Source organism: Symphalangus syndactylus, chromosome 8, assembly GCF_028878055.3.
Source record: "Symphalangus syndactylus isolate Jambi chromosome 8, NHGRI_mSymSyn1-v2.1_pri, whole genome shotgun sequence".
Taxonomy (NCBI): domain Eukaryota; kingdom Metazoa; phylum Chordata; class Mammalia; order Primates; family Hylobatidae; genus Symphalangus; species Symphalangus syndactylus.
In genome coordinates this window covers 122,483,911-122,501,501 of record NC_072430.2, presented here as the reverse complement: position 1 = coordinate 122,501,501, position 17,591 = coordinate 122,483,911, and the positions used below count along the sequence as shown (strand labels likewise).

The following is a 17,591-nucleotide window of genomic DNA, read 5'->3' as shown; positions in this document are numbered from 1 at the left end:
CTTGGGTATGGTGAGGCCCTTTGCTGCACCCTACTGCCCTCCTGGGTTCTCCCCCTGCTTCCCTGGGCAAAGGCTATCCTCAGGGGTGACTGGCCATCCGTGCTGATACCTCTATGGACATTAAAGGCAATGGCTACTTTCCTGGCATTCTGCCTCTAATCCAGAGTGGGAACTCCAGAAATCGAAGCAGGGGTGAGACTTGCTGAGATGGGGTGGCGGAGGAGACTGCGGATGTTTTGGAAATGGTCATTCAGGAATTAATGATACTCATAATGGCGATGGTTAGGGCTCCCAGCTGTTGACCTCCCATCACGTGCCAGGAACTGGTCTCGGCATGTCATGTGTCAACTCATTTAAACTCGAAGCACTGTGTGTTTAATGAATATTGGCAATTTCAGATGGTTCAACCAGATTCTATTATTATCTCCATTTTATGGACTAGGAGACTGGCTCAGAGAGTTATTCATAACTCGGTCAGGAAGCTGGTGAAATGCCAGAGCTAGGCTTGGGACTGGAGCGATTTGCCCCCAGCACTTCCTGCTCAGTGTTGGGCTCCACTGCCCGGCCCTGAAGCCGAGTGTTGGTGAGGCTCTGCCCCAAAGCCTGGGGTAGAGGTCTTTCTGTCATCTCCCCTTTTCCCCACCTCAGGGTGGTGAGAGGAGGTTTTAGGATGCAGGGCATGGGAGCTCTTAGCTTCTTTCTCTGGGAGAGTGGATGATACCCCTGCCTCCCAATAATGTCTGCTGTCTGTTGTCTCCCCTCCGGCTCTGTCCCTTGCAGAGGTGGTGGGACACACGCAGGGGCCACTAGATGGGAGCCTGTATGCCAAGGTGAAGAAGAAAGACTCCCTGCATGGCAGCACTGGGGCTGTTAATGCCACACGTCCTACACTGTCGGCCACCCCCAACCACGTGGAACACACGCTTTCTGTGAGCAGCGACTCGGGCAACTCCACAGCCTCCACCAAGACAGACAAGACTGATGAGCCTGTCCCCGGGGCCTCCAGTGCCACTGCTGCCTTGAGTCCCCAGGAGAAGCGGGAGCTGGACCGCCTGCTGAGTGGCTTTGGCTTAGAGCGAGAGAAGCAAGGCGCCATGTACCACACCCAGCACCTCAGGTCCCGCCCAGCAGGAGGCTTGGCTGTGCCCTCCTCTGGACGCCACGTTGTCCCAGCCCAGGTTCATGTCAATGGTGGGGCGTTAGCATCTGAGCGGGAGACAGACATCCTGGATGATGAGTTGCCAAACCAGGATGGTCACAGTGCGGGCAGCGTGGGCACACTGTCTTCTCTGGACGGGGTCACCAACACCAGTGAGGGGGCCTACCCAGAGGCCCTGTCCCCACTGACCAATGGTCTGGACAAGCCCTACCCCATGGAGCCTATGGTCAATGGAGGAGGCTACCCCTACGAGTCTGCCAGCCGGGCAGGGCCTGCCCATGCTGGCCACACGGCCCCCATGCGGCCCTCCTACTCTGCACAGGAGGGTTTAGCTGGCTACCAGAGGGAGGGGCCCCACCCAGCCTGGCCACAGCCAGTGACCACCGCCCACTATGCCCATGACCCCAGCGGTATGTTCCGCTCTCAATCCTTTTCGGAAACCGAACCCCAGCTGCCCCCAGCTCCAGTCCGAGGGGGAAGCAGCCGGGAGGCTGTGCAAAGGGGGCTGAATTCATGGCAGCAGCAGCAGCAGCAGCAGCAGCAGCAGCCTCGCCCACCTCCACGCCGGCAGGAAAGAGCCCACTTGGAGAGTCTTGTAGCCAGCAGGCCCAGCCCTCAGCCATTGGCAGAGACCCCCATCCCCAGTCTCCCTGAGTTCCCGGGGGCAGCCTCCCAGCAGGAGATTGAACAGTCCATCGAAACACTCAACATGCTGATGCTGGACCTGGAGCCAGCCTCCACTGCTGCCCCACTACACAAGTCCCAGAGTGTCCCCGGGGCCTGGCCAGGGGCTTCTCCACTCTCCTCCCAGCCCCTCTCTGGATCCTCCCGTCAGTCCCATCCACTGACCCAGTCCAGATCTGGCTACATCCCCAGTGGGCATTCATTGGGAACCCCTGAGCCAGCCCCACGGGCCTCTCTGGAGTCTGTCCCTCCTGGCAGGTCTTACTCACCTTATGACTATCAGCCATGTTTGGCTGGGCTTAACCAGGATTTCCATTCAAAGAGCCCAGCCTCTTCCTCCTTGCCTGCCTTCCTTCCGACCACCTACAGCCCTCCAGGGCCTCAGCAACCCCCAGCCTCTCTCCCTGGCCTCACTGCTCAGCCTCTGCTCTCACCAAAGGAAGCAACTTCAGACCCCTCCCGGACTCCAGAGGAGGAGCCATTGAATTTGGAAGGGCTGGTCGCCCACAGGGTAGCAGGTAAGAGGTATTCCGTCATGACTCCTTCTACCCCTTCCTTATTTGGTCTTGCTGGGGGGAGGTGCAGGTCCAGCCATGACCCCTAAGCAGATGTTGCTTTCACTGGTGAGAGGAGGCTCTCAGGAGCCTACATGCTAGCCAGTTATCCCTTCCTGCATTCATTGTCTGATAGGCACCAAGCCAGACACCAAGTTTCAAAGTTCAATGTCAAGCAATTCCTGCCCTCAAGGAGTTTACAGTCTAGTGAGCGGTAATGTGTACTGTGACAGAGGCGGGACCAAGATCCCAGAGCCTGGGAAAGCAAAGCTTACCACCTAGGGCAGTCAGGGAAAGCTTCCAGGAGGTGGTGACTTTGGGGTTGGAGTACAGACTTTCTAGACAGAGAGGAGACTCTGCAATTGCCTGTCGTGCTGTCTGTCCGCAGACTTTAGTTCCTTGGGGGAGACATGGAGAAGGCTGGAGGGAGGCCTTTGTAGACTCAAATTCCCTCTTAGGCCCCGCTCCCAGAGGCCATGAAAGAGCCTGAGAGGGTATCCTCAAGCCCTTAGGCTCTATCTGCTGGGGCGGGGAGGCCAAGGTTCCCCTTCCGAGTCAATTTTCCTGTTAGTCTTTGCGGAGGACCAGCCCCGTGTGGGAAGCAGGCGCTGAGAGACAAAGCTCCTTTTCCTATCAGAGAGTGGGCTTCTCTTTTGGGAGAGAGGAAAGTGGGACACTCAGAAGAGCTTTTGGGGAGGCAAAGGCAAGAAATGGCAGCATGTCTGTGGCCATGTTGGGAGGGACAGCTGTGACGTTCCCTTCCCACTGGTCTAAGCCTATGCCCATTCCACAAGGGTGGCTGAACTTGGCAGGAAAACCTGTTGGGTGACTTTATTCTGGAGGTGAAGCCCAGACAAGGGTGGACCAGAGACTGTGGATTTGGGTGGACCTTGTGCCAGCCCCTCAGCTGACAGGGTGGTGGGAGCCCAGCGAGGAGGAGAGGAGCCTGGGCAGCTGTGTCCTCCACCCCTTTTCCTAAATTTAGGGGAAGCTGAGTCACCATGCCAGCTGCAGGGAGGGAAGGAGACACCCTCCCTGGAGATGGACCGTGGGTTTAGGGAAGCAGCTTGGGGCAGGCCAGCTGGCTCAGGACCTGGTGTGGGGACACAGGCTCCCTGCTCCTATACTTCAGAGCAGAGCAGAGTCCCCAGCTCCATTATTGGTATAATAGCTTGAAATTGGCCACTGCAGGAGTATTTACACCGTGGAAATTGGCAATCAGCCTCACCTCCCATAGAGAGCTGGCCTAACAGTAACCATTCCTTTTACCTGAGCATCGGAACACAGGATGGGCAGCTCTTAACCTCAGATGAAACGCTCCGTGGGTGGTCCAGATGGGCTTTGACTTCTGCCTTCTCCCACATCTCGGCCCCTGAGTTAAAGACACCCCCCTGGCTTTGTCAGCAGAGATCCTTTTCTTCTTGGTTTTATTGAGGGGAGAGGGATGGGGCTCTCTGAATTCCCTGGGAATTTAATTCCTCTCCCAATATTTTGCAAAGTTGGAGTGGTGGCCTAAAGATTAGTGACATGCTAGTCTAATGAGGGGCAGGATCTAGGAGCCTTCTCTCTGGGGGAGCAGAATACATTTCCTCCCCTACAAGAACCCTTCCATGTAGCTCTCCTGGAGCTTGCTCAAGAGGAGGCCATAACCCTAATGGCCCTGGGAGGATGCCCATCTTGTAGTGGACTGCCTTTTAGCCCTTTCTCTCCTACCAGCTTTCAAGGGCTTGACTGTCAACTTCCATATTCTGTAGCCTCTCAGGCTTTGGCTGCCATGAAATCATAGAGAGGGAAGGATACTGTTGGCACAATGTTCCCATTCCCCAACCCTGTTACCATTTCCTCCATCAACTGGGAGTGACTCAGGAGAAGGGATGAAATGTATAGAGGGGACAGTTATATTTGGCTCCCAGGGCTATGAAGTTGCCTCTTTGGTTCAAGCCCTGTCATGACAGAATTTATGTCAGCAGGTCCTGCATGAGTAACTTCCTTAGTAGCCTTTCCGGGTATCTGCAGTGCCTATGTAGATAAAGGCAGACAGACAAGATCAATGTGTGGAACAGTCTGGGAGCCAGGGAAGATACATTTCAGCACTACTTCTTTCTGCTCTTTCTACATCTCTGCTGTAAGAAGCTGGAACATACACTTTGACATGAGTAACCTAGGAAGCTCAGATATGTGGGAGAACCTCTTCATGGCCATGAACTTGATCTGGTTTCTCCTGGCTTTCCTCCCCCAGGTCTGCCTTTTCCCCGTTGGCTGTCCTCCATACCTCAATCTCATGTCCCTGGTTTATTCCACTTTGATCCAATCACCCTTGTGCCTTATTCCAGCTTAAGTCATAGAGGAGAATGTAGGGGCAGTTTTCTAATTTGATAAAGGGTAGGGGCCAGAAATTTATAGCATACATCACACTTTCCTGTGGAGCACTGGAAGCTTTCCTATTAGAGCCAGGGACAAAATAAGGATGTCTGTTATCACCACTTGCATCTAACATTGTATTGGATGTCCTAGCCAGTGCAATAAGACAAGAAAAAGAAATAAGAGTCAGAGTTGGAGAGTCCAACTGAGTTATCTTATGTCCCTGATTCTGTGACTGGACTGATCTCAGATGTCTCCAGAGGTGGAGATTTCAATACATGTTGGAAATCAGATATGGATCTTATCCTTAAGGAGTCTAGAGTTTAATAGGGGGAAAGAAGAACTGGAACTTTAAAATAGTCTTTTGTAATAAGAGAGGTAAGGAGAAAGCTCTGCAGGAGAGAGGTGAAGCGATCACTATCAGCTAGAGATGGGGGAGGCAGTGTTAAGTGTGGTTTTAAACTGAGCCTTGGAAGATGGATAGGACTTTGAAAGTAAACGGGATCACTGGGCAGAGAGGGTTCACAGTGAAGATAGGAGAGAATAGAAAATGTTTGGAGAATGGCAAGTAGATTGAGAGCGTATAGTCTGTGAGTGACAGTCGGGATAGGTAGCCTGGGGTCTGTCTCTGGATGGTCTTAAATACCAGACTAAGGAGCTTGCATCTTACCTGGCAGCAATGTAGGAAGCCATTCCTGTGGTTTCATAGGGGGAACATGCCATGACCAGAGCTGAGGTTCAGGATGATGTGTCTGGTGGGTCTGGGCAGGAAGGACACTAAATGGGAGAGACTTTGAGCCAGGAGATGCTAGGAACTTATTAGATAGCATAAGTGATGCGGGGCTGGATTAGGGTGCTGACCATAGGAATGCAAATGAAGAGATGATGCAATGGATACTGTGGGGGTAGAACCAATGCACTTATGTGTTGATTGGCTGGAGCGGATGAGGGAGAGGGATCATCAAAAATGATTCTGAGCTCCATGAATAGAGATAGAATGATGGTTCTGTTAACAAGCAGGAAGGTAGGAGGAGGACGTTGGGTGGAAGATGAAGCCCTGGTGTTAGACATGTTGAGTTTGAGGGGGCAGTGGAGCCTCCAGGGAGAGACATATGGAAGGCAACTGAACTTTGGAATTGAGTGTGAAAGAATGGGAAGAGCTACAGGTTTTGGAATCATTCTCACAAAGGTGATGGTTAAAGCTTTGGGTGTATGTAAGATCTCAATGTCAGAGGGCTTGGAGAGAAAAGAACTTAGGGTGGAATGGCCACGAAGGGAGGTAGAGGCTGCAAGGGAGGTAGAGGGGCTGAGAGTGAGTGTTCAGGTGGTGGCAAGAGACCAGGACAGCATGTCATCATAGAAGTCAAGACGGTAAAGTGTTTCAAGGAGGAAGGGCAGGAGGTTAGCAGTGTCAGCCTGAAGAGATCATGAGGAGGACTGAGAAAACTCCACTGGGCTTGCAAATTAGGCAGCCCTGTGTAAAACATCAAAGGCATATTTTTAGTGCATGTTGGTGACAGAAACCAGACTGTGGGGGATTGAGGATAAGTGAAGAAGGAGTGAAGACAGCAAGCCAAGTACTCTTTTGAGTGGTTTTGTGAAAAGAGAGGAGAGAGTGGTAGCTAAAGAGGATAGTGAGAGATTGGGAACTTTTTTTGTAAATATAAGAGTCATGAGAATGTTTGTATGCAGAAGAGGAGGGGAGTAGGTTGGACATGGAGGGAGGAAGGATGAGAAAAAGAAGAGAAAGAAAGAAGTTGATAGAATAAGGTCTCTAAGGAGGTAAGAGGGTATAGGCCTAGGAGCCCACGTAGGTAAATTAGGCTCAACCAGGAGGTGAGATACCTCTTCATGAAATTAGAATAAAGAATAGATAGAGATAGAGGGAAATATTGATGTCAAGCTTTGGGAGCTTGAATTGAAAACTCTTTTTTTTTTTTCACATTTTGTTCTGAAAATAGGAATGAGTTCAAGGCTCATTCAATCATTCATTCGACATGAACTTCTAATGGGTGCTACTTGCCAGTCTAGGCTTTGTGAAAATGGTGGCAAATAAAGATCCTTGCCCTTACGACAGAGATGGATACTGAGCAAATAAGCACATATACATAGGATATGTCAGATATGTGATACGTGCCATTGAGATAAAACAGTGAGAGGTAGCGGGTGGTTGGCTGCACTTTACATGGGATGTTCAGGGCTGGGCAGTGAGAGATGAGCCCAATGGAGCAACAAGTGCAGAGGCCCCGAGGCAGGAGTGTGCCTGGCACGGCTGGAGTAGAGGGATCAAGGGAGCCATAGCAGGACACAAGTTCAGAGAGGAAATGGGAATGGAGACAGCTTGCACAGGGTCTTCGAGGCGATTGTAAGAGTGGTGGCTTTTACTCCATGTGGCATGAGAAGCCTTAGGAAGGATTTGGGCCCAAGAGTGACATCATCTGACTTGTTCTGAATTGACCAGGGTGGGCAGGATGGAAGGAGGGAGAGCAGTTAGGTGGCTGCTGCTATTGATCTGGGCAGTGGCCATGGAAATGGGAGAAGTGCTTGGATTTTAGACATATTTTGGAGGTAGAGCCAACAAGATTACTGATAGATTACACATGGAATGAGAGAGAAAGAGAAAAGTCAGAGACAACGCTTAGGTTTGGGGCCTGAGCAACTAAAGAATGGAATTGCTCTTTATTGAGATGGGTAACAATTTACGAAGAGCAGATTTCAGGGGAACACTAGAAACATGGTTTTTGGACACATTAAGTTGAGATGACCATGAAACATCTGCAATGATTGGATAAATGAGTCAGGAGTTTAAGAAGAAGAGGCTGGAACTTAGAGATGTGGGAATTGTCAACGTATACATGCCAGATTAAGCATAGCACTGGGCAATGTCACCGAGGGGTTGAGGACAGGTAAGGAGAGGTCTCAAGGATGGAGTCCTGGAGCCTCCCACATTCTGAGGCTACAGACAGAAGGAGGGAACCAGCATAGGAACTGGCATGGAGCAGCTTGTGAAGGAGACGAAAGGTAACATAGCTTGAGCTCTGGGGGCCAGGGCAGGGGCAATATTGGCCACTCATGTGGACACTGTCATGTGAAGGTGGGTTAGAAGTCAACAAGGGGCAAGGAAAGGATAACATAGCAGGTCCTTCTAGTGCATCTGAGAAGGTTCATCTTAAGGACTTTTCTGGTGATGACCAGAAGCTGGGGGCCAGAGCAGAAAAACACAAGGGGTTCCCCAGGAAAGAGGATCACTCAGATGGCTGTGGTAAGGAGCCAGGGTGTGAGACAGGGTGACCCTTGGGCTCAGGCTGGGTGCGTTACCAGGGTCCAGGGAGAGGCAGGACTCAGGAAAAGACGGTGGTCCAGGGACAGGCCTGCTGCCTATGGGAGCAGGTGAGGGATGCGTGAAGTCTCCTGGTCCCACGCTGGCACCTCTGCTTCCACCCTGGGGTTAGAAGAGAGGGAAACGCTGTGGTGCTGGCCAGCAGGAGGTCCATCTGCCTTTTGGAGAAGCAGGACCTTGGATCCCCCTCTCTTCCTGTCTGACACCTTCCCCACCTCCCTCCAGTGTGTGCCCAGATAACAGAGTCAGAACACCAACTAATCTTGATTTTCTCTTTGTTTTTGTTTTGTTTTGTCCTGTTTAATGCCCCGTCCCCTGCATTCTCTGTGTTTCCCATGTCCATCTGTTCCCTGTGCTGTTGGTGGGGTGCCTGCCTTGCCCCATATCCTCCCTTCCTGCCTGCCTCCCACTCCCTGCTGGCTCCCCTGGGGTGGGGGGTGGGCAGCGTACAACGCCAGGCTGCAGGGCATCGGACACAGTGGCAGCTTCCCGCTCCCTCCTCTCCACCGGCTCCGACCTTCCTCCCTCTCTGGTGGGTGGCTCTCCTTCCCCCTTCTCCCTTTCCAGCTCTTTGGCCCACTTTTGAGCATCAGTTTATCTCTTTTTCACTCCTTCTTCATTTGCTATTCCTTCCAAATCTTTCCGACCTTCTTCCTTCTCTCCTCTGTCTTTTCCTCTCTCTCTTCTGTTGTTCTCTGGTTTCCATCTGTTTCTCCTTCTCCTCCCCCATTTCTCACTATCCTCTCTTCTGTCTCCTAACTTACTCCTCCATCCCTCCTCTCTCCAGCCCTCTCTCCCTCCTCTCTGCATGAGCCAGAGCTCACTTCTGCATGAACATGGGCCTCACGCTAGCCTTGGCCTTGCCTGCTGGGAACAATGTCTGGAATAACTAGACTAACATTCAGGGTCTCCTGTGGAGATGCAGGCCTTTGCAATGAGGGTGCTCAGTGAGGGCTCTGGACAGTCCGGCGCTCTGGCCACCCTGGCCAGACTGCCTGGGCTGCAGGGCTAGGTCTTGGCAGGATCCAGGCTGAGCTTTCCATGGGGCCACCAGACACAACACAGAGTGGTGCCCCAGCCCTTGCTGCTCTGTCCACTTTTGAGCATGGCACACCTTGGGGACAGAATACCCCCTCTAGTCCCACTCCTAATCTCTGATCCCATGGCCAGGAGTCAGAAGCCCTGGGTTGGGGTCCTGGCCCTGCCTGAGACCACCTCTGTGACCTTGGGCAAGTTTCTGAACTATTTAGAGCTCAATTTCCCAATCTGAGAAGTGGACAGATGATAGCCCTGTCCTGTTGTGTATTTCGCACGGGGGTTTGACATGCCCCGGACCTTGTGGATGCTTCATCAGGGTCACGGTAGTTCATATGAGAATGATGCTGTCCACTAACATCTACCCCTGGCCTCTGGGATACGCAGGCCCTGAGGTGTTGAGCCCTGGCCAGGGAATCACCTCTTCCTTCCCCTGCTCCTCTGACCCTGGAGGCTGGGTCAGGGAAGATGCCGTGCTCAGGCCTGCCCCACACCATGCCCCTGAGAAGCTCCAGGAAAAGGCCTAGGGGCAATTGGAACTGTTGATTCCCAATGTCAGTATCTGGTGCCTCCATGGCCCCTCCTTCTCCCAGTCCAGGGACGATCAGGAGATGGCTCTAGCAGACTGCTCCCTTCAACCGCCCCTCCCTCCTCTCTTCTCCCTCTGCCCTTCTCTCCGCCCAGTGGTGGGGAGTGCAGTGTTCAGCTGGGCCTGGGTAGGGGCAGGTTCTGGGATGGTGGGCCTGCCTTAAGGGGAGCTGGCATGGCTTGCCCTAGGACTGCTAGTGTGATCGCCGTGTGGCTTTCTGGTGCCCTGGCCCAGCAGGTGGCCTCCTGGATCCCCTCACTTCCGGAGCCCCAGGCATGCTGTCGGACACCCAGCCCTGCCACCTGGAGCTGAGAAATCCAGTCTTTTGGAAACCGGAAGACTGGAAAGAAGAGCTGGGTCTGTGAGGGTGGCAGTGGCCAGTCTGGGGGGTGCAGAGGAGGCACATCATGAAGCCTGACACCAGGGTACTCGTCCGCATGATCCAGGGGTGGTGGGCAGCAGTGCTTTGCCAAAGTATATGTATTGGTCTGTGTCAGGGCTACAGCTCCCAGAATTGCAGGGTGTGCGAGTGTGCGTGTGAGTGTGTGTGCGTGTGTGTGTCAGATGAAGGGGATTAATTGCCTCCAGTCTGGCTCACGCTAGGGAAGCCTTGGAGTGAGCTATTGTCCAGCACAGCACTGTCCTGGCAGCAGAGTGACGCCTCCCTGGGAAGGGGGCTGCTCTGGTGCCCTGCTCCTCAGGTCTGGGGGCCTTTGTGCAACCCTGGGGCTGGGGTAACTGCTCATCCTGGCAGGGCTGTGGGGAAGGCCTGATGCCCGTGTATGAAGCAGCCCTTAGAGAACACCCAGGGCTTCTTGAACATAGGGTGTTAGGGTCCTAAAGATACTTTGTTGTCATAAGGGTACCCCGGCCTTCTCAGCCTCCTGGGAGCTTCTCTTCCTTTCTTCCTCTGGCCACACGGCCTCCTGCTGGGGTAGGGGCTGGCCCTAGAGGTTCTGAGGGCGACCCAGTGGCCCCACTATGTACCCCCATCATCCCAGTGTCCTGCTGCCATTTCTGTTAGACTGTGTGTGTGTGTGTGTGTGTACATGCAGGCATGCACATGTGTGTCTGTGCAAGGCACCTGCCTCTGCCTGGGTGGGTGTAGGAGACAGAGGCCCTGAGAGAGAGAATGGGGCCAAAGACTGAGAAAGTCCTGGGGTGGAGGGTGGTGGTGGGAGGGAGGGAGGTGGGGAGAGCAGGCCTATTTTTGTTATCAGTCAGCCTCTGGGACGTGAGAGAGGGTGTTCTCTCCATGACACTGGTTGTCAGCTTGTGTCCAGACACCCCAGCTTGGCTAAGGAACAATGGAGCTCTCTTCTCTCCCCTCTGCCATGCCAGTCTCCCCTCCCATAGAGCAAGACGAGAGAGGGAACATGTCTCTCCGGGCACTCCAGGCAGATCTGGGCTTGCCAAGGGGGACAACAGTGGGACACTGTGTTCAAAGAATGTGAGTGGCCCTGACTGGCCATTGGTGCCATGGGGCCATTGGTGCTCTGCAGGGGGAGGGGCTGGCCCCGTGGGAGTGGAATGCAGGGTCTTACCCCTTCCGCAGAGGGAGGCGCTGCCCTGCAGCTCCTTAGCTCTTTGGAGGTCATTCCCTCCATTTCCCTTTCTCTGGTCAGAACATGCTCCCATGTGCCATTCTGGTGGTGATGGAGAGAGGATTGGGAAGGTGCAGCTCACCCTCAGATGGCTGACTGCCTCATGCCAGGATCTCACATTCTCTACGGATGTCAGGCGCCCCCTGCACCCCAGGCTGCTGCAGGCATCTGTGGCCCCTGAATGTGGAGAAAGCTTTGGGAAGGTTGGGCAGAATGTTCTTTGTTTGTCCAGGAGATGCGGTGCCTCAAATGCAAACAGATCTATTTTTTAATGGCAAACGTCAGATCCCCAAGCAGGGAAACTGGCCACCCCTTGAAAATGCAAAGGGATCTGCCAGAAAAAGCTGCTGGGGGCAGAGGAGCCCAGAACTGAGACCAGCCCTAATGCATTTCTTTTAACCTTGGGGCTGAACTGAGTTCCAAACCCCAAGAGCGTTTCCCAAATGGGCTTCTTCTGTCACAATTATTGTTAGAAAATCAATGGCTGTGTCTGTTTCTCTCTAATGTTTTTGCCAGGAATGAAACCAGTGGCAGTGTTGGTCCAAGCTGCCCAGGAGACCTGAGTGGGATGGGGGCTCCGGGGAGCTAAGGCCTGGGAGCCTGGGGTTGCTGCAGGGTTGCAGCAAGCTGCCCACCCTTCCCAAAACCACACCCGTCTTTCCTCCGGATAGATGCTCCTGGCAGCCCCTGGCTGGGTCTAATGGGACTCCTACTTTTCTATTCAGCGAATAAGGGCTCTTCAAGGTGTGGGGCTTGTTTGCTTTAAGTGGAACAGTTTGTAAGTGGCAGAGTGAGGTCAGAGTCTAGTTTACTGTCCCCATCCTGCGCGCTATTTTCTTAGCTGAGATGGCAGCAGGGCTGCCCCGATTAATAAAGAGCCCAAAGCGGAGACTCAGGGCACCACTCGGTACCTTCTGCATTTAATGTGCAAATGCCAGTCCTGCTGCTCTCCCGACACACCCCCCACCCCCGATTATGGGAGCTCCTGATTATGGGAGGGTATGAAGGCGTGTCTCAGAGTGGCTGTGCCTATGTGAGTGTGAGTGTGTGTCTGCCCGTAGGCTTGGCAGCCGGCAGCCTGCTGTTCATGACAAGTAGGAAAGCTTCCCAGGCGGCGCTGTTTATGGCAGCCTTTGTGGCTGTGCCAGACTGGGGGTGCTGGGGGGCGTGCCTGGGGACATGCAGTCCTCATTGTGGATGGCAGAAGATGTTTCTGTCTGAATGAGGGTGATTTCTGCTTGGCTGTACTGGCACATTCCTAGGGGCTGGCAGTGTGTGTGCAGTGTGTGTGCACACACACTGACCCATGTGAGCTGAGGCCTTTGTTAGGTCCTAGTGGTGGTGAAAGCAGGGCCGGGAATCTCTTCCCAGAAGATATTCAGGACCAGAAGCCCACGCTTCAGGCTGGGTCTTGGCCTCTGGGACCCAGGAAGTGAGTTTTCTAGGATTCTGGGAGCCAGCTCAATGAGGCAATGGATTCCGTGCCTCAGCCCAGCTGTGGGAAGAGGGAGTAGGAAGGAAGGAGGGGGAGATTAACAGCATCTCCAGGCCTGTGGAATGGGATTGGGATGGGAAGTACAGAAAAGCAGATGGAGCACATGACTTCTCTCTGCCTGCTCTTCAGCTGGGAGGGACGTAGTGGGATCCACTGCCATCTTTGGGGCAGGGAAAAGGGGGCGGGGAGCTAAGGGGCCAGTATAAGGGGAGTTGGTAAGAGGTTCAGCGGTACACCGGATGAAGTTGGGGAACCCCAGAGAAAGCCAAAAATATCCCAGAGGCCAACTGGGGCTGGGGACTTCGTAACAAGGCTTAGTCATGTCTTTGTTTCTCCTTGGGAGCACCATTTGCAAGATGATGCAATTTAGCTCTTTCCAAGAGTTCTTCCCCACAGGCTTGATGTTGCTGGTTGGTTGATGCAGTTGCCTTGGAGACTCTCTTTTCCCTCCACCTCCCCTCCCTTGTCTGGAAGCTCTGGCCCTCCGCCTCCAGGGGTTGGAAGTAGTTGACATCTGTTTCTTGTATCAGTCCTTTGTGTTCTTGGTCTCAGCCCTGTGTGGAGAGATTCCTGGTGAAGTCTGAGCCAATCTAAGCAGATCCCCTCTCCTGCAGAGAAAACCTGGGGTGTGAACAGGGTTGGGCCCAGGAGGGCTGAGGGGAAGACACTGGGGGATGACAGGCCAGCCCCAGCTTGGCCTCTGAGCTAGGAGGCACTGCCTCCTCTGAAGGGATTAGGCCGATTGATCATTTCTTACACAAAATACTCATTGTCCTCTACACCCTGCTTTCCTCCCAGGGGTACAGGCTCGGGAGAAGCAGCCTGCAGAGCCCCCAGCCCCTCTGCGGAGGCGGGCGGCCAGTGATGGACAGTATGAGAACCAGTCTCCAGAAGCCACATCCCCTCGTAGCCCTGGGGTTCGCTCCCCTGTCCAGTGTGTCTCCCCGGAGCTGGCTCTTACCATCGCTCTCAATCCTGGAGGGCGGCCCAAAGAGGTGAGTCCTTAAGTTGTATCTTGGGGCTACAGAGGGTAGTGGTGCCCACTTTAAATCTCCAGAAACCTGATGGTCAACTTGGCACTGATATCAGTATACTCAGTGATTTGTCTGCCCCTGTGTCCTCCCTCACCCAAACTCTCTTCTCTGACATCTGCAATCTGGGGCCCATTTCCTTCCTTAAATAGCTTTATGTTCTCACTTCTTGCGTTAATATCGAGATTGAAGTTTCATTTTTGATTCCTAGAGAGAGTGCCTTAATAAGGTGCTAAGAATCCTGAGGATGATATAGGTGAACACAATTTCAAAACTCCAAACTAGATCCTGGAGAGTGGCAAAATTATTTTTGAACCCTTTGCAGATACAAGGTTTTTCTCAGGAGATTTATTTTTCATTCCAAAAGGTTTGCATTTCTAAGACATTTCAGTAGTTGGAGGCGGTGAGTCTCAAACTTCATCATGAGTAACAACCAATGGGGAGTTTGTTAAAACTGTAGCTTCTCAAATCCACCTCCAGAGATTCCAGGGTAGTAGATCTGGATGGGACCCAGGAATCTGCATTCTAAATGTGTGCCCTGGAAGATTCAGATGTAGGTGGTCCATGGGCCACATTGAGGGAGCGAGTGTACTGGCCTATAAAAGCCAAGCTAATGGGTCATTCTGGATAGAAGTGGCTTGTGGATATCTTTTCTCTCCTGCCTGTGGCAGGACCTGTCTCCTGCCCTGAGCACCAGTGAGAAGCCAGGCTGACGAGGGGATCTGGGGGCTGGTTAACTCATTGTTCTCATACCTCAGGTCATCTGAAGGGGAAACCTCTCCCTCTCATGGTTTCCCTCTTTTTCTCCCCTGTGTTCTCCCACAGCCCCATCTGCACAGCTATAAGGAGGCCTTCGAGGAGATGGAGGGAACCTCCCCGAGCAGCCCACCGCCCAGTGGAGGTAAGAATTCCCTGTGAAGCTCGTCTTCCCTGTGTCCCCTCCAGCCCCTCAGCTCAACCCTGCCTGTGGGAGTGCCCCAGGCCTGAGGGTTGGGGGTGACAGTGCCCCGGGTGGGGCCAGAACGTGCTGCTTCTCACCCCCATGGCCCCTTCTCTTCCATTGCTTGTGGCCATTGTCTTCTCCGTCGTCCACACTCACACATCTAAGGGTGCAGCTGCTCCAGTTTTAGGGTCCAGACTGAGTGACCATGGGACTCTGGGCTTCCACGTTATGGAGTTTTCTTACCTGTTTTGAGTCTTTTTACCATCCACACTCAAAAGACCCCACCATCTTAGCGTGACTCTTTGTGACTTGACTTTGACTTTGTTTCTGACCTCCATTTCTGCCCACATCCAGACATCACTTCCATTCCAGGCAACCTATTTAGCTTCTACCAAGGAGAGAGGGACCCAGGACCCTCAGGCCGACAAAGCCCCCAGCTCATCCATCCTTGGCCTCCAGGCAGAGGCATTTAGCCCCCAGCCCCTACACACTTACTGGGGAGGCAGATCTCCAAAGGACAGAGACACGTCCACCTAAAGCCAAGACCCAAATGAGCCAAGGCATGGGGCAGTGTTCCTTCTTATAGAAGAAGAGACATGAAGAGGAACTGGAGGAGGTGGTTGTGGGGAAGGAAGTGATGGATTAATACCAGGCCGCGAGGGACTCAGTGTACTCAGGAGAGGCCTGGGTCAGCACAAGAAGGAGACGCTGGTGCTGTTCAGGGATCAGGTTGGCTGGGCCTGGCCCAGGCTATCCACTGGCCCTGGCGAGAGGAGGGAGAACTGGAGCCGGCTGTGCATTCTCCTGGGGGCTGGCTGTCCTGTATTGGAGAGGAATGTGGCAATGTACGTGGTCCCTGTGCCAGCAGGACTTGTGTTGGCTGCCATCTTGGGCATGAGGAGGCTGAAGCTGTGAGTGATTGGCGGCCCCTGGAAGCTGTGGCTCTCCCTTGAGCAGTACTGTCCAATGGAAATATAATATGAGCATATTTATAATTTAAAGTTCTCTGGTAGTCACATTAAAAAACATAACAGGAAACTGGTTAAATTAATTTTAATAACATTTTTGTTAAGTCCAAAATATCCTTTCAATAGGCAAATAAGTCAATAAAAATATTGAGCTATTTTACAATCTCTTATAAAATGTAAGAAGAAACTGGTGAGATTGATTCTACTGTATTTTATTTAACCCCAGTCTAAAATATTAGCATTTCAACATATAATCAATGTAAAAAAGAACGGGATGTTTTGTGTTCTTTTTCATACTCAGTCTTTAAAACCCTGTGTGTGTTTCACACTTATGGCATGTCTCTGTTCACACTAGTTACCCTGCAAGTGCTCTGCGGCCATGTGTGGCTCATGACTGCTGTGCTGGACAGGGTGAGCCTAGAGCAGGTTATGCGAGAGCCAGCTCTGCAGCCTCTTGTGTCTGCGGGGAACTTCTCACTTTCCACGCTGACATCTGCTTCCATTCACCGTTAGCCCTAAACGGCCAGGGAAAGGACATCACCTTGCCGTGGGTGGAAGCCACCTGGGCTGTGCTAGAACTGGGTTTTGCCTTCTCTCCCTCCTCTTGGCCAGCCATGGGTGCCTCGGCGAGAAGTCAGAGGTTCCATAGACACACAGGGTTAGGGAGAGAAGACAGAAGGCGGAGAAACGTGTGGAATTTTTCTCTCAGGAAGCAAAAGACTTGCCTGGCTTTAGCGTTGCCCACTCATCTGCCTCAGCAGAAGGGCCCAGTTGCCCAGGAACTGGGGGAACGAGGAATTCAGGAGCTAGAGGTGAATAAGGGAGGAACCAAGAGAGAGCTCCTGCCCTGTCTGGTCGTCTCGTCCCCTTCACCTCCTCGCGGGCCCACCTGTGCCTCCGCTGCACGAGTTGGTTAAACATGCGCATACCTGTGGGCTGGGGCTGCTTTGTGGTTATTCCATGAACAACCGTCTCTGAGGCCAGGCGTATTATTTCATAATTAATTTCATTCAACCGCCATTGGTTTGACAAACATTAGTAAGTATTTGATAAGTGTCTATGAGCAAGACACCATGATAGGGAAGAGAGGGTGTGGCAGTGGTAGAAACGGAATCTGTGTGTGCGCGTGTGTCTATGTGTGTGTGTGTGTGTGTGTCTATGTAAAGACAGAGGGAGGTTAGACAGAGACATGAGGCCTAGACCTATCCCATACCTGGAGGTGTATGTTTGTACCCATTTGTCCCCTATGCTGTGTTTGTCCTTTGGACATCCAAGGACAGAGTGAGAGTGATGGGCAGGGGTGGGCCACTCATCCAGACCCCTGTGATATCTTCCTGTTCCCACGTGCATGTGGGTGTTCACCTGCATACGTGAGTTATGTATGTTGCTTGCATGGAGAGAGAGTGTATTTTTTTGTTGTTGTAAGATTCCTGTAGGTCTCACTGTCTTTTGGGGAAAGCAGCAGGGGCAGGGAGGGTCGTGGAGCATTTGCTGCTGGTGGTTACTGGGCATCTGAGGGCCACAGCTAATCTTTTGAGGCCATTTGACAGGCAGAGTATCCTTGGGACTGTGGTCTCTGCAGGCTCCCAATGTCGCTGATAGGAGACACAGAGTTCATTTTTTTTTTTTTTTTTTTTTTTTTTGAGATGGAGTCTTGTGCTGTCGCCCAGGCTGGAGTGCAGTGGCGCCATCCAGGCTCACTGCAAGCTCCGCCTCCTGGGTTCACAGCATTCTCCTGCCTCAGCCTCCCGAGTAGCTGGGACTACAGGCACCTGCCACCATGCCTGGCTAATTTTTTGTATTTTTAGTAGAGATGGGGTTTCACTGT

The 17,591-nt window shown here is 52.8% G+C and overlaps 1 protein-coding gene across 2 annotated transcripts in view; it reads left to right on the top strand.

Annotated features, from left to right (window-relative positions):
* TNS1 (tensin 1) overlaps positions 1-17,591 on the top strand; it is a 211,400-nt gene that overhangs the window by 160,702 nt on the left and 33,107 nt on the right. For both annotated transcript variants that reach the window (XM_063645079.1, XM_063645080.1), the window contains exons 19-21: positions 781-2,361; positions 13,620-13,816; positions 14,678-14,753. In XM_063645079.1, coding sequence (XP_063501149.1) covers positions 781-2,361; positions 13,620-13,816; positions 14,678-14,753 — 1,854 coding nt within the window. The remainder of the gene's footprint in view (positions 1-780; positions 2,362-13,619; positions 13,817-14,677; positions 14,754-17,591) is intronic.